The 17,404-nt window shown below is 40.0% G+C and overlaps 1 protein-coding gene across 1 annotated transcript in view; it reads left to right on the forward strand.

The window, feature by feature from the left end:
• Positions 1–17,404, forward strand: part of MAP3K5 (mitogen-activated protein kinase kinase kinase 5) — a 216,462-nt gene that overhangs the window by 164,526 nt on the left and 34,532 nt on the right. Inside the window, exons 15-19 of the mRNA XM_065889145.1 lie at positions 1,993–2,126; positions 8,702–8,829; positions 9,476–9,612; positions 10,536–10,641; positions 16,317–16,474. Coding sequence (XP_065745217.1) covers positions 1,993–2,126; positions 8,702–8,829; positions 9,476–9,612; positions 10,536–10,641; positions 16,317–16,474 — 663 coding nt within the window. The remainder of the gene's footprint in view (positions 1–1,992; positions 2,127–8,701; positions 8,830–9,475; positions 9,613–10,535; positions 10,642–16,316; positions 16,475–17,404) is intronic.

Here is a 17,404-nt window from a genome sequence, read left to right on the forward strand (position 1 = left end):
TATATGTCCATGCCACTCTCTCACTTTGTCCCAGCTTACCCTTCCCCCTCCCCGTGTCCTCAAGTGCATTCCCTATGTCTACGTCTTTATTCCTGTCCTGCCCCTAGGTTCTTCATTACCATTTTTTTTTTTAGATTCCATATATATGTGTTAGCATACGGTATTTGTTTTTCTCTTTCTGACTTACTTCACTCTGTTTGACAGTCTCTAGGTCCATCCACCTCACTACAAATAACTCAGTTTTGTTTCTTTTTATGGCTGAGTAATATTCCATTGTATATATATGCCACATCTTCTTTATCCATTCATCTGTCGATGGACACTTAGGTTGCTTCCATGTCCTGGCTATTGTAAATAGGGCTGCAATGAACATTGTGGTACATGACTGTTTTTGAATTATGGTTTTCTCAGCATATATGCCCAGTAGTGGGATTGCTGGGTTGTATGGTAGTTCTATTTTTAGGTTTTTATGGAAGCTCCGTACTGTTCTCCATAGTGTGTATATCTAATGCAATTCTTTAAAGCCATGAAATTTTTCATCTCCTTGTCATTCTTTTCAACTATTTTGTAATTCCCATGATCATTTACTTTTTAATCCCTTGATAATTTTAAACTGTAATAGTCAGTTTTCAAACATAGTTTTTGGCTATCTTATTTTTAATATCTTATAGTCAAAGATCATGGTTTTTATGATAGCTATTCTTTGAAATTTGTCTGAATTTTCTTTGTGGCTTAATATGTGACTAATTATTTTATGTCTTTCATATATGCACAAAAGGAATTTATATCTGGATACAGGGTTCTCTCTGTATTTGTTATACCAAACTTGTTATTTGTGCCATTAGGGTCTCTATTTTGAATTTGTCTGCTAGATATATTGGTTTCTAAAAGAGTTCCATTAAAACCTATTGTGATTTATATTTGTCTATTTTTCTCTGTAATTTTGTCAGCTCTGTATATTTTAAGGCTATGTTGTTAGTGACTGTCAGATCATTATCCTCTTTTGGATGATTTTTTTGTTTTAAAGTTAACTTTGCAGGTTTATGAAAGTTAGAAATCAGGTTTTTTTTAATGGCTAACTCAAACCCTTCGGTGAGTTGAACCTAGCTATATGCTGCCAGTTTTATACTCTAGCAAAATGTAGACAAAAGAAGGAGCTTGTGCTTATGGTCTCCCCTGCTGGTTTGTAGTTTTACATTGGGTTTCTACAGACACTTGGCTTGATCATTTGATGACCCTGAATCCTGTAGTTTAAGTTCACAACAAAAGATGTGCCTTTCTGGGTGACACCTCCAGGTCTGAGAAGGTCCCTCCCTACCAAATGTCACTATACCCCTTTCATTTGATCCATTTTCCATATTCAACTGACATTCTTGACGCTTTGGGGTTTAGGGCTGTAAATATTTCCTTTTTACATCAAAAATGAAAATTTTCCTTCGTTTTTATTTTTAAAATGTTTTTTAATCTTGGGGAATTGGGAATCGGGGCTGAAGTACAAATAATCCTTACTTTATTATTGTCAACCAGTAGGACCTCAAAATTTTCCTCTTAAGCAAAGCCTTTCGGTGGTTTTATTCCCCTGGCAGAGTGTGAAATACTTTCATAGTACCAAAAGCTGAAAAACAAAAGAAAGGTTAATGAGACGTGATAGCTATTGATAGACATTGATGCTAATCAAACTCATCTCCAGAATCAACGAAAACCAGGATTCAGTGGGTAGAAAAACTCCAAGTGGGCTTTTGGAGAAGCACCTTTACAGATTTAAATACAGTCTCCCCTCTATTCATAACAGCTGTGAAAATATGAACACACTATGCTCTATGTTGAGTCTGTTTTTTGGTTCTTGAAGCTGCTGCTTTGAACTTTGTCTTATTCTTTCCCTTGTGAAAGCCATTTGATAAAATAAGGAAAAATGCTCTTGGAAAAAGTTGATGTTTAAAATGTGGACTGCAACTAATTTTCAATCTTCTCTCCCCCTTTTTCCTTTTGTAGTATGACTACGAATATGACGAAAATGGTGACAGAGTCGTTTTAGGAAAAGGCACTTATGGGATAGTTTATGCAGGTCGAGATATGAGCAACCAAGTCAGAATCGCCATTAAGGAAATCCCAGAGAGAGATAGCAGGTACAGTAATTGTGACTAATGAAAGCTGTTTTCTAAGGTATTTTGGTTGTTAATAGCATTTTAAAAAATATTTTGGTAATATTCTAATTAATGAAACTCTGTCTGAAAGCTCCACGGCTTTAGTTAGCTCCCTCTGAGGTTTAGCGGCTGCATCATTCAGTGATTCAAGCACAACACTTTAGTGGGGAAGGATGGCATCTCCGAGGTAACAAGGACAGGACTTTCAAAGAGAAGAAAAGAGAATAGTCCTGCGTGTGTTGGGCTCAGGTTATGTTGGATCATGGTTGGTTTATTATCTAGATAGATGGGGAATAAGCACCAGCAGAAATGGTTTGAACCAGGGGTTCCAATTTCCGGTCAGACACGTAATGACGTTGGAAGTCAGCACTCCGTCCTAAACAGCAAGTGGAGAGCTGAACAAACTGAGAAGTCAACAACTCTTACTTTTTCCGAGCCGTTGGAAAAGCGACGTCACAGGACAAACCACCGCCCCCCACACTGGAGACACAGTTGTAGGGCAGAAGCCCTATCAGATCCTCACAAAGAATGTCAGAGAAAGTCCCCTTCCCCAGGCTTCCTGCAGAGGTAGAGGGGAAATAACCATTTGGAAATACACCTGTTCTTAACAAGGCCTGCCCTCAAGAGAAACTATTCTACTAGAGCCTAAACTCTGTGTCATCAGAGCCTAACAAACCTAGGGGAAGAGACATGCCCAACCCCAGGCCCCTCTAGCCATCCTATTCCACCAAAGCGGGGACTGAGAAACATTTGTGAAGTTCACAGCTCAGCAGTGCAGGCTCTCTAAAAGACAAGAGACTAATTCACAAAACCACAGAACAATGCTTCCCCTCACCCCACACCTCAACACCATACCACTAAAGGTCTATTTAGCAGAGTTCTTTTTACCTAATACATCATGTCCAGATTTCCACAGCTTTTTTTGTTTGTTTGTTTTGGGGTTTTTTTTTACAAAGCATACTGAAAGGCAGCAAATACAGTTTGAAGACACAGCGCAAGCATTAGAACCAGACTCAGATATGACAGGGATGTTGGAATTATCAGACTGGCAAATTTAAAACAACTGTGATTAATATGCTAAGGGCTCTACTGGAAAAAGTAGAAAACATTCAAGAACAGATGTCAGTGTAAATGGAGAGATGGAAATGCTAAGAAAGAATGGAAAAGAAATGCTAGAGGTGAAAAACACTGTAACAGAAATGAGTTTGAGGATATGTCGATAGAAACATTCGAAACTGATAAGCAAAGAGAAAAAAAGACTGAAAAAATTGAACAGAACATCCAAAAACTGTGAGTTGACTATAAAAGGTGTGACATACCTAAAGGGAATACCAGAAAGAAAAGAGAAGGAGAAGAAATATTTGAGGAAATGGTTTGAACCACACATAATGGGGCCTTGAGGAAAATGGAATGGTTTTTAGGAACAGGAAAGTTGTACAGGGAGCAGGACAGCTGTGGTGGCAGGGTTATCTGTTGCTCCGTGCTCCAGTGCTCTGTCCTACCATTTGTTTCTCCAAACAACAATTCTCTCTTCTCTCAATTTCATGATTTCTGCTGCCTCATAGCTTTTCTTACGGCTTCTCTTTGTAAGGTAGCTGCTCCTACAATCAATTACTTACATTTTCTACATGTTGTAGATTCAGACTCTGAAAGAGAGAGAATTGGATTGAGTCTCTTGTTGCAACATTTCTTATTCGGCCAAACTTCAATGCTGGGCTACATCATGGATTTATTTTGGCTGCCCCTCAAGTTCACGGTATTTGGCCACCGTGGTACAGTCACATGATCGGCTTTCTTCAGAAAGGCACTCCTGTGTTTACCCAACCTCTCCACTTGTAAATCTAAAAGGCACCTCAAGGTTAACATGGCCCAAGCTGAACCATGGATTTTTTACCCTCAAATGTACTTGACCTGCAGGATTCCCTATCTCATTTAATCTCACCCCACCCATCCAGGTGTTGAGGCTACTAGAATTCATTTGGATTCCTCTCTGTCTCAGTTTACGTTACTCCATCATAAGTTCTACTGTTGTCTCAACCTCTAATGTTTTCTGAATTTTTCCACTCTTTCCCATCACCAGTCTAAGCCTTCGGGTTTCCCACGCAGACTCCTTACTGCAACTGATTCATAACTAGTCTCTGCATTTGAGGTAGGAGATAGATGGGCCCCTGGGCTGGACAGCTGGTGTTTGTCAAGTGGAGTAAAATTGAAGCCTTGTTTCCCCTAGACACTCCAAGGACAAAATTAGTGGCCGGAGCTGAACTCTGCTGAGGTAAAGAGATAAGATGACCACTCCTAAGGTCAAGGAAAACTTCCCTGTCTGCCCATGCACAGGAAGCCTCCTTGGGGGTCAAAAAGGGAGGGGGCACCACCCCATAATAAGTGTGGACATGCACCCACAGGCCTCAGCAGTGGAATCCATCTTAGCAAAAAATTGTGCATGCATGTTGGGGAACAGGTCAGGTGTGAAAAAAGAAAGAAGGTAATTGGCCAAAGGTAAACAAAGACCCGGAAGGACTGTCCTATATGAGTGATTTAAATCACCTCTTTACTGCACTCCTCCTCTTTAGAGAGGACGCCTGTACCCTTTCTCTCTGGGTGTGTATTTCTGCCTTGCTTCTGACTTAGATAAATAAATGCTTCTTAGTGTGCTCTCCCACTTGTGCTGTGTCTCTAATAATAAACTTTGTGCCTGTTTTACAGTTTTTGCCTCCTTGAAACATTCTTGCTTTCAAACGGGGACAAGAACCAGGGGAACTTTGCTTCTAGCCTCTAGCCCCTGGTGGACTAGCAGCTAGGATTCCTGGTTTTCATCCAGGCTACCCAGGTTCGACTTCTGTGTAGAGAACTAAGATCTCTTCAAGCCCGCTCACTGCTGGCTCTCCAAGATCACTTCACCCTTTCCTCCACTCCTACTCCACCCTTCCTCAGAGAAGGCACAGAGATCGTTCTCAAGTTGAAATCACATTGTGTCACTACCACTTAAAACCTTCAGTGGATTCTCATGTAACCAGTGTAAAGCCCAGAACCCTTAGCATAGACATCTGCCTCCCTCTGGGGCCTCACATTCTCTATTGCAGCCATGCTGTCCTCTCTCTGTCCATCAGGCCCACCAAGGCTCAGTCCCTAGATTTTGGCAGGATTGCCTCATTTTCATCAGTTAGGTCCCGGTTCAATTCTCAGGCCCTCAGAGACGCCTTCTCTGATTACCCCAAGCTGAAAAAAACACCCTTCTTTCCCATGCATCCAGTGTCCCAGGCCTCAGCTCTCTTTCTGCTTCTCCATCCTTAGTCTTCATCCTTGGTGCATGACTGTGACAAGTGGCCACTGTGCCTTCAGCCTCCATATCTGCATTCCAGGCAGGAAGAGGAAAAAGGAAAACAAATTTTCTCAGAAATGTCCAGCATACTTTCACCTCTGTTTCATTGGCCAAAAGTGGACACCCATAACTACAAAGGAGGCTAGAAACTCCATAGCTTTAAGTTGGCCAGTTGTTTCTCCAAACAAAATCATAAAAAGAGGGAAGAACAGATATTAGATAGGCAGACAGTAAATTCAATTTTATGTTTTCTGTGGTATTTTTGCAGTTTCCCCTTGGTTAGTTCATGAGACATATATATATATGAGTTCTTACGGGATGGTGATAGAAACTATTCATTAAATACCTAAGGGAATATACATAAATTTGTCATATTAAAATTTTTGTTAAATATTCCTATAGGTTCTTAAGTATTATATACATAGAGTGGATTTTTAAGCAATACAGAATTTTAAAGAGTTGTCACTATCAAATTGCGGCAGCAAACTCGCTGATCTGCAGCAACATCACCTCCTTTCCCACCACCAGGTGAATTTAAATAGGTACTTGGAAGGAAACCACTTTTAAAACTCTCTTTGTAGCTGAAGTTTGTTCAGCTGCCGCTGTGCACACACAGAGTACACCGACACCAATAAAGATCCATTTGGTATAATATGGGTCGTTTGAAAATACTTGCATGACAAGCCCTCCTCTTGAACAGCTAGTGTGGGACATCTTTTTGTTACCTCTAAAAGAAGATTGCAGTGAAGTCTATCACGTTACTGTGAGATGTAGCACACAAAGGTATTTCCACCTTTGTGACCTGGAGAGGTTTTTTCAGGTTGCTTTTGGTAGCGGTTACAAAGGATAATTGCTAAGATGGTAGAATGGGTATGAATAATGCGTAATCCAGCCTATAGTAACCACTGCCGTCTGTGGTGAAGGATCATAGCAACAAAAACAGCTGCTTCTGTGTTTCCCTCACATTCTAAAAATGCTTTGTTAGAGCATCACAGTCGTCGTAAGAGCGAGCTGGTGCATTTTACGGACACTCTCATAGTCTGTCTCAGCTAGTTGTTCATCTCAGGTGGGCTTCCGCTAACATTCTACACACCCCTCAACTATTAACTTAGATCAGGTATTTCCACCCAGCGGTATACTAGAGCCATCTGGGGAACTTTACTGATACTCAGGCCCTACCCCTCAGAATTCTGGGGTGGGTCGTGGGCATTGATATTTTTAAAAATCCTTCCGGGAGATACAAATGTCCAGCCGAGGTTGGGAACCACTGCTTTGGATGGTTGTAGTGGGAATTTGACTCATCAGAGGTGCTCTGGAGACATGTATGATTTAATAATTTTTCAAAGCTAAATGCGTGTATCTCTATCGGTACCATTTCTTCTTTCCATTGTCACAGCTAATTGAGAAGAAACGGGATTTTTTTGTAATTCCTGTAGACGAACATTGCTTATTGACCTGAGCAAATTATAATTTCACGCAAATTCAGTGCTTGATACTTAAACTTTCACTTACGTTTAGTGAGAATTGCTAGGTGTTACTAATCATTTCGATATTGGAGAAAAGTTCCTTTTCTTAGCCAGGATGAATCCTGACTATCATTGTAACTTTGAGCTGTCCTTTGGTTACGTAAGGAGGAGTGTGTGTAGTACATTTGTTTCTCCAGGATCTTATATTTAAACATTTATGATTGATATTTAAGAGAGTGTCAGGGGTGGGAGCCCTTTAATTATCATAAACTGAGTTAGCCTCTTGCTTCAGATAATTTAGGCATCTTGATCTACCAAATCTATAGAATTGGCCCAATATTGCCAGGAATAGCTTTGAGTCTCTGTTTATGTTTATCGTTGCTGACATCCTACCACAGTTAGTTATACAATAATTATATTAATATAATATATGATGGTATATATTAATATTCAGGAGTTAAGAGCCTACAAACTTCATAGTACTTCAGATAATCATCAAAAGTGTTGTTCTGATTCCACATATATGCATTAATATATGATATTCGTTTTTCTCTTTCTGACTTCACTCTGTATGATGATCTTATTTACAAAGCAGAAATAGAGACACAGATGTAGAGAACAAATATATGGACACAAAGGGGGGAAAGTGGAGGGTGGGGGAAAGGGAGTGGGATGAGTTGGGAGATTGGGATTGACATGTACACACTAATATGTATAAAATAGATAACTAATAAGAACTTGCTGTATAAAAAATAAATAAAATTCAAAAAAAATGTGTGGGTACCAAAGGGGAAGGGGGTGATGAATTGGGAGATTGGGATTGACATATATACACTATTGATATTATATATAAAATAGGTAACAAGTGATAATTGTTACTACTGTATAGCACAGGGAACTCTACTCAGTGCTCTGTGGTGACCTAAATGGGAAGGAAATACAAAAAAGAGGGGATATATGTGTACGTATAGCTGATTCACTTTGCTGTACAGTAGACACTAACACAATATTGTAAGGCAACTATACTCCAACAAAAATTAAAAAAAAAAAAGTGTTGTTCTGTCTGTTCCAGAAATACAAACCACTTTCAACTTATAATTTGATAAAGCAGTATATACCAAGTACATGATTTTGAGGTCTGGTCTAAAACTGGTCTTTCAGTATGGAGGCTCGGTTAGGATTGGGTAAAAAAATTATGATAGGATAGAATTGGATGGAATAGAATCAAGGAGGCTTGGCATATAATGGTTTTATGTTTTCTACTAAAGAGTTGCTGGGCCTTTCAGTAAGTTCTGGAATGAATATTAAAATTATTTGCAATTTTTATCTTCCTGAGCAAGAATCTCCTGGAATAGTAAACTTAGGAAGCCAATGGAATAGAAGGTCACGTTAATGTGGACAGTGAGCTGTGTGGATGATTTCAATTTTCCTGGGTTCAAATCTTAGCTCTTACACTTACTAGCCTCGAGATCTTGGGCGGGTTAGTTATCCTCTCTGTGAATCAATTTCCTTATCTGTAACATGGGCATCTTAGTAGTACCTTCTCATGGGCTTGTTGTGAGAAATGAGTTAATATATACAGAAGACCTAGGGCAGTACCTGACACATTTCCCCTTAGACCCTACCAGGGCTCCAACGTCACAGAATTTATGTGATGAGAAATAAAGGCCTTAGATGGTCATAGTTGATTTCATATATGGGAATTTTCCATTTGTATTGCTTAAATGTTTACACAAGGGTCATTAGCTCCCTGGCATTTGCGTGTCTTTCAGATACTCCCAGCCCCTACATGAAGAAATAGCACTGCATAAGCACCTGAAGCACCGAAACATTGTTCAGTATCTGGGCTCCTTCAGTGAGGATGGTTTCATTAAAATCTTCATGGAGCAGGTCCCAGGGGGTAAGAGATGGTTTTCTTTCTTTAAAAAGTGTAAGTTTCTACTATGTATAAATAAGCTACAAGGATAGATTGTACAACACAGGGATCATAGCCAATATTTTATAACTATCAATGGAATATAACCTTTAAAAATTATGCATCGTTATGTTGTACACCTGAAACTTATATAATAGGGTACATCAACTATATCTCAATAAAAATAAATAAAGTATGGGAAAACCTCAGAGAACAACTTACTTTAAAAAATATATATGTTTCTGGGGCCTTGAAGAGGAGTAAAATTGAATGGGATTTACTAGTTTACAGGTCTTCATTTGTCTAAAGGTACAGAAAAATTTGACATATGACATTACCTTACAGTTTATGAGGGGACAGTAAATAAGTATCAGAACTGTTTTTGTATCAATCATCGTGACTTGGATTAAGGTTAGCAAACTGAGTGGTCTTTGACTGTATTTGATAATGACCATCTTCAGAGCAGGGACACTTTCCTATTTATATTTGAGCCCAAGTACTGTATCTAGTATAGTACCTGGGCCACTGTTAATAACCAATAAATGTTAGCTTAAATTCATGGTACATTATTAACGTGCCTTAAAGAATTCATTTGGATAAGATTTTATCCTCTGTCTCTCCCTACTTACAGGAAGTCTTTCTGCTCTCCTTCGTTCCAAATGGGGCCCACTGAAAGACAACGAGCAAACAATTGGCTTTTATACCAAGCAAATACTGGAAGGATTAAAATACCTCCATGACAATCAGATAGTTCACCGGGATATAAAGGTAGGATGAGCTAGGATTCATTCTCCTAAGTTCCCTGCTGAGTAATTGTTTTATTTGCAAAGGTCATATTGTCTTATGGGTACTAATTTGGAATGATAAATAAATCCTAGAAACAGCAGAAATATATCACTCTGCCCTGAGTCAGTTATTGATATTCATGTCTTATCTCTTCTACTCAAGGAATAAACCCGTTAACCATGTTCAACCAAAAAAGATTCAGTTTGCACTATATGTCTGGCCCTGTTTCAGGTGCCCTGTGGGACTGGTGGCTCAGCAGAACAAAGTTAAACAGGATATGGTCCTTGCTCCCGAGAGGCTTACAGGCTGGTTAATCTTTGTATCCTTACTACTCAGTAACTATTTGTTCAATTAATGGATGAATAGTTAGAAGGAAAAAATAAAATCCCCACTTCTCACAAGTATCATATACTCATGTGTTGAACTAAAATTAGATAATTTATGAAATTCTCCTTAAAAAGGGAAAATTCAGAACTAGTAAATTTATGACAAAGTCTGGACTATTGAAAGTAAGTTAATATTACTACCCTAAAACCAACCCAAATACCCATTTATTTGTGCTGCCCCTAAATATTCCAGGAAAAAAGTAAAACAACATAGAAAAGAAAGGAAAGTGATTGAGAAGTTAAAAATATTGTAAGTTATCATACCCATATCACACACAAATAGCCCCTACTATCTGTAAACCTCGTTTGACCTTGTGACCTGAGTAGCAGATTGTGAACTGATAATATGTAAACGAAAGTGGTGTCAAGAATTCACTACTGAGATTAACTATTAAGGAAGCGTATATAATCAGTGTCCTTTTTGCTGTAAGGACACCTTTACTTACTAGACTTTCAAGCCAACAACAAACAATATTGGGAGAAAGATAACATTTTTGATTAAAATTCTCTCTTTTCTAGGGGGACAATGTGTTGATTAATACCTATAGTGGTGTTCTCAAGATCTCTGATTTCGGGACATCAAAGAGGCTTGCTGGCATAAATCCATGTACTGAAACTTTTACTGGTATGTTTTTGCAATGATGATAGAGACCTTATGTAATTAAAGAAATAATTGCTGCATTTGAGCACAATGTGAGAGAGATATTTAGTCTGTGTTCTTACCAACATTAATGTTGATATCTTTTGATGCCCTGAAAAATGTTATAGAGAATTTGATCTGGCCCATTTCTTACCTCGTATTTATATGACTCGCTCAGGCTCCTGCTTAATGCTGCTGAAGATTTTTTTTTTAACTCTCAATTTGTTATTTGTTTTTCTTTTCATGTCATTACTTCTCTCCTGGTTGGTCTACAACCACTATAATCCCGACAAGATTCCTTTTTTTAACGTTTCTTTAGCCCAGCCTCTCAGTGATTCTTACTTATACTTTAATCATTTCCCATTTGGACTGTGAGTTCCCTCTTTCCTAATCTGTTTACTCCCTGTGGTCTGTTCCCCTACACAGCACATAAATAACTAAGATTTCAATTCAGAAAAAGGAAGTGACTCACTAACTCAGAAGCAGGGTGGGGAGAAAGCTTTCCCCGAGAAATTAGGCAATGCAGCTACTGAGCTGCCGCTGGAGCAAAATCCTGGGAGGGTGGAGACAAAGTGATTTCCAAACAGGTGACAGTAGCCAAGAGGAAACAGAGGCTCAGAGAGATTGACTGCCCAACAGTTATGGGGAGGACATCTGGAACTCCAATCCTGCTCTCCACTCCAAGTTTTTACCACTCCATTATTCTGCTGATTCTCATGAAATGTTAAGTTCTTGTTATTGGGAATTCCCTGGCGGTCAGTGGTTAGGACTCAGTGCTTCCACTGCTTTGGCCCTGGGTTCAATCCCTGGTCAGGGAACTAAGACCCTGCAAGTGGCATGGTGTGGCCAAAAAAAAAAAAAAAAGATAATGAATTATCTTTGGTCTAATATAAAGCAAAATGGACAGATGTCCCCCTTTCTGAATTCTGTGAGGAGGTGGCATGGCCTCCATTTTGCAGATGAGGAAATTGAGAGAGAGAAGGGACTTCATACCCAGAAGAAACGATAGAACTCAGATTTGTAATCTACCCCTTGTTCTTTGCTTTGATCTTCTTGCCCAGTCCATCTTTCTCTCCACCTTGCTGAAGAATCTGTTCTGGAAGCCTGGAAAGGGGAAAGGAAGAGAGAGAGAAAGTCTATAAGGCTTCGCCTCAGAACATTCAATCAGCAAATTCTCTGACCCCATTCCTACTCTCACGGTAGTGGGTATTTCAGGGCACAGAATTAAACACATTTACAAAGTATTTTTTTGAACAAAATAAGTTTCATCCTTCTAGCAACTTTAAATATATTTACATTTCTTTTCCTCATACTCCCTCCATTTGGCAAGAGTCACTTTAGATGGTGCCAAGACTCAGTAATTTCTGCAAAGAAAATCCTTACTTTCAGACTCTTGATTTGGGCAAGGTGTTAATTTACTATCTGCTGCTTATCTTTAAAATATTTTTTTTTAATCGCCAGAGAAGTTGTAGTAAAGCAGTCCTCCAGGACCCCTTTGCTTGGACTTCTTGCACTGACCTCTCATGATGTGATGTGTGCGACACATATGCGCGGGTCTGTCTCCAGCGCTGATCACGAGGGCCTGGGGTGTGCAGGCCTCACAGCACTAACTCAGTGCTGGCCAAGGCACAGGTATAGGCAACCTCTGATGAAGTGAGTTGAAAGACAGTGACCTGTGTGACTTCTTAGTGATTTGGTGAGAGGGAAGGCAGCAGCAACTACCTCCTATGGAACGCTTACTGCATCCCTGTTAAGTGCATTATATGTTATTTCATTGAAATTCATATGTCAACCCTAATCCCTAGGTATCATTTTCCCAGTCTATGGTGAGAAAATTAAGGTTCAAAGAGGTTAAATAACTTGCCTGAGGTCACAAATCTAGTAAGGAAAAGAGCTGCATTTCAACTAGACTTAACATGCCAAATGGAATGAATTAGCTTCTCCCCGAAACCTGTTCCACCCACCCTGTTCTCTGTCTCGATTGGCCACTCCAAACTTAGAGTTATCCATGGCGCCTCTCTTTTCTCACGCTTCAACTCAATCCATCAAGGAAACCTATTGGCTCTGCCTTCAAAATGTGTCCAAATTTGGACCAGTTCCTCCCTCCTTCCACAGCTCCCACCTCACCTGCATGACCTCAATAGCCTGTTCTCCCTGCTTCCTCTCTTGCCCCTACAGTCTTCCCTCAACACCACAGGCCAGAGCAATCCTGTAAAAACATAATTCAAGCCCTATCACTCAAAGACCTCAATGGCTTTCTATTTTTTGAGTAAATAGACACCAAAGTCCTTACAATAATGGACAAGGCTCAGACCTACTCGGAGTCCGTTACCTTTTAGACCCACTTCCTATCCTTCCCACCTTGCGCAGGCCTTCCTGCACTTCCTTCATTACACCAGGCGGGGTCCTGCTGCAGGGCCTTTGCACATGCTTTTCCTTCTATAACACTCTTCTCCCAACTCTGTGCCTGGCTAAGTCCCTCACCTCCTTCAAGCCTTAACTCGGATGTCATCTCAGTGAGGCCTGTGATTGCCCTGTTTACATGGCAGCCCTTCCCTGGGCACTTCTGGTTTTTTTTGGTTTTTTTTTTTGCGGTACGCGGGCCTCTTACTGTTGTGGCCTCTCCCGTTGTGGAGCACAGGCTCCGGACGCGCAGGCTCAGCAGCCACGGCTCACGGGCCCAGCCGCTCTGCGGCATGTGGGATCTTCCCGGACCGGGGCACGAACCCGTGTCCCCTGCATCGGCAGGCGGACTCTCAACCACTGCACCACCAGGGAAGAAGCCCCCTGGGCACTTCTGATCCTCATCCCCTGCTTTTTTTTTTTTTTCTTAACACATCACTTACTAACATTTATATAATTTATTTATTTATTGTACTATAGTTTATTGTCTGTCTCCCACTGCAAAAATGTAAGCTCTACAAGCCCAGGGATTTTTGCCTGTTTCAGCCACTGCTATATTCTAAGTGCCTGGCCTCAGTATAGTAGACCCTCAGTATAGATCTGCTAAATGAATGAGTGGATGTAGTGTGACATCAAAGTTTAAGCTTTTAACCACTAACTTGTAGTGGCTCCCTGGGTGGTTGCAGTGGCAAAGAAATTCTAAAACAGATTATTTTAAAGTAATTTTTTATTTTGAAGATATGAAGATATATGAGCTATGGGTTTTAGAGTTAATACTCTCACTTGTTTTCCTTGGGCTAATGTTCAGATTGGCTTGATCTTCATTATCCCACTCTCTAAATCTCTTTCTATAGAATAGTGTGTCATGTGCTTGTGGGGTAAGGAGAGCAGATAGGAACACATGACTGAGCCTGCTTTTTTTAGCACCTGCTCGATGGGGGATAATTAATACAATTGGCAGATATTGCTCTTTGAAATATCATCTGATGAATAAAAACATTGCATAATTCATTGTTAATATATTACTTGAATTGTCCGGCTTTTTAAATTCACTATATTTTTGGTCAATTGTAATTCCTGCTGAGATGTTAGTACAGCTTAAATTCTTTCATTAAGTCTATTTTTAGATCCAGAGATATAAAAAGAGTGGTAGACTTCAACACATATTTTCTAAACAATCACTTGATTTTATTTACATTGTAAAAAATGATGACTTTGGGGGAAGCTATCAATGAAGAGAAATCATAACAGTTTTCTACTAAGGGTAGTGATTTGAGGAGAAATGCTTTCCTCCAGTAATGTTACTGATTTAAGCTGAGAGCAGGCATGTGGAGTCGTATATGACTGTGAACATGAGCTACTGTCATGTAATGATGAGGTCTGGAAGATAAACCTGGCAAAATGACAATATGTGACAAAAATAATATACTTTTCCTTATTTTTATTTTTGTTTTTGTTTTTGCGGTACGCGGGCCTCTCACTGTTGTGGCCTCTCCCGTTGTGGAGCACAGGCTCTGGACGCGCAGGCTCAGCGGCCATGGCTCACGGGCCTAGCCGCTCCGCGGCCTGTGGGATCTTCCCGGACCGGGGCACGAACCCGTGTCCCCTGCATCGGCGGACGGACTCTCAACCACTGCACCATCAGGGAAGCCCTCCTTACTTTTATAAACACAGCCAGTTTCTAGCCTTTGATAGTGGATTTTATAGGAACTGTTTAGAGGAAATTTGTGTAGCAGTTTTCACCTATAAATCAGGCATGGGGCATTCATAAAAGGTGTTGCCTGTATTTATCAAAATGTCTGTCACTTTGGTTATGAATCAGAAAATACTGAAGTGGCTCTTTTGGCAAATGCCTCAGAACTTGAAATAATTCATTATGGCATCTTGGTTGGGTTATATCATTTGTGTGAGTATATCAGAAGCCAGGGACATGCAATTATCTGTTCCTGTTCACACTCCTGACTCATTGCTGGACTTTGAGAGATCACTGCAGGTTAGAAGTATAAATTTAGCCTCTAGTTTGAGCCAATGAGACAATTGCAATTGAGTGTCCACTTGGGATATACGAAGCCGGAACTAGAGCCGGAGTTCTTGGCCCCCACTTAATGCTCTTTGCGTCATACCACACTCTATGACTCTCTGATTCCATGAAGCCTTTTAAATCTCCTCTCTTTTTCTTTCTATTCTTCTAAACTCTGGTGGTTTGTCTATACTGATGGCTCATGACCTGTCTGACCCATTAAATCTGTTATCCATGGACCACAGGCTCACAGCAGAAGCCACGTATGTTAGATTTACAGAATAACGTACACCCAAAATTATTTACATTATTATTATTATTATATATGTATATATTTTAGAGGAAATTGGGGGTAGGAGTTTATTAATTAATTTATTTATTTTTGCTGTGTTGGGTCTTCGTTCCTGTGTGAGGGCTTTCTCTAGTTGTGGCAAGCGGGGGCCACGCTTCATCGCGGTGTGCGGGCCTCTCACTATCGCGGCCTCTCTTGTTGTGGAGAACAAGCTCCAGGCGCACAGGCTCAGTAGTTGTGGCTCACGGGCCTAGTTGCTCTACGGCATGTGGGATCTTCCCAGACCAGGGCTCGAACCCGTGTCCCCTGCATTAACAGGCAGATTCTAAACCACTGCGCCACCAAGGAAGCCCGTATTTACATTATTTTTAACAGTGACTTTCAGAATCTTCATGCTTTCGTGATTAAGAAATGAGAATGAAAACAGAAGAACTGAGCATTCAATCAGGAATTGAGAAATAACAGACTAAGGAAATGGATGAATGACCTAAATATTTCCTGGAAAAGATTAGAAGTATACATAAAGGGAGTCTTCATGTATTTGAAAAACTGATTGCAGAAAAATGTGTGTTGATATATTTTCTGTTATTCTCAAATGATCGTTAGAAGTTTCTAAGAGGTCCCAATGAAATGATGCCTCAATTATAATCAACCATCTAGGAAAGGAGAAAGTATCTATTTGTAAACAGATAATATTCGTATGCTGTTTTTATGTCACCAGTGAAATCCATTATGAAAACTGCTATTTCCCCTTTTATTAACAGCATAAAAAACTGGAATTCAAAGAAGATGAGCTATTAAGACCCGAATCATGCTTTTTTTTTTTTTTTTTTTTCCGAATCAGGCTTTTAAAGTTACCTTATTTATATAAAGAAATTGAAACTGTCATTAGGTGTTCATCTGTTTTCTCTTTTTAAAGTGTAACTGTGTTTGAATTATGTGCAGGTACCCTGCAGTATATGGCACCAGAAATAATAGATAAAGGACCAAGAGGCTACGGGAAAGCAGCAGACATTTGGTCTTTGGGCTGCACGATCATTGAAATGGCCACTGGAAAACCACCCTTTTATGAACTGGGGGAGCCACAAGCAGCTATGTTCAAGGTCACATTTCATATGTCTTAAATGTCTTAAAAACCAGTGGTTAAAGCTCTTCCTAGCTCCTGGATGTTCCATGTATGTATGTCATATTTTTTTAGGTAAAATGAAAGGAGCCTAAGTAAGCACAATCTAAGATATAAAGTTCAAGATTCACTCCCCCTGGTCAACACCTCTGCCTCACATGGAGCACCTCTCTCCACGTTAGTTTTCCCAACTATAAAGTGAGATTCAGTGTAGCTTCCTGTGACTGCCCTTTCACAATGCAGTATAAATAACACATCACTCCACAGAAGATGATTTAAGCTCTTTGGGAAACACGGTCTGAAAAATCTTCCACTGAGGGAGATATAAAAACATGTTTTCTCCATTTAGGTATTAAAGACATATTTTCCTTTACTCCTCTATCATAATAGTTTGAAGGCTCTGTAGATAAAAGGGCATAGTTTCTATTTTAAGTACATCAAACTTATTCTCATCTGTCTACTCTTCTAGCCTGTTAATTTGCCCATTAGTAACTGTTTTGGGAGTGGGAAAGGAAGCAGCTCCATCTTTCAAAATAGGAAGCACATGATATGCAAATAGGCCTGAGAGAGCCCAGGGGCCACAGCTTCAGCATCCGGGTCCTGGGCAAACAATGACCTGCCCATGAATCCCTGTAGTCCTCACCTGCCACTCCACCAAGCCAGAGGAACATTAAGCGGAACACCTGTTTCCCAAGAAGTAAAGCTCACATGTCTGCTATTCTCTAAGGCATCGGACTTTTGATCATAATTTGTTATTCCTTTCCCTGCCACTGATCGTGTTTCTAGTACTTACTCCGTTTGTGAATAGCCTCTTATGAGGGACCACGTAGTACATACCCTCCTGTGTTTGTACAAAGCTTGGTTTACTTTAAGAGACAATATGATAGGCTACTGCTGATACAGAAATAGT

The sequence above is a fragment of the Phocoena phocoena genome, chromosome 12 (assembly GCF_963924675.1).
Source record: "Phocoena phocoena chromosome 12, mPhoPho1.1, whole genome shotgun sequence".
NCBI classification, from domain to species: Eukaryota; Metazoa; Chordata; class Mammalia; order Artiodactyla; family Phocoenidae; genus Phocoena; species Phocoena phocoena.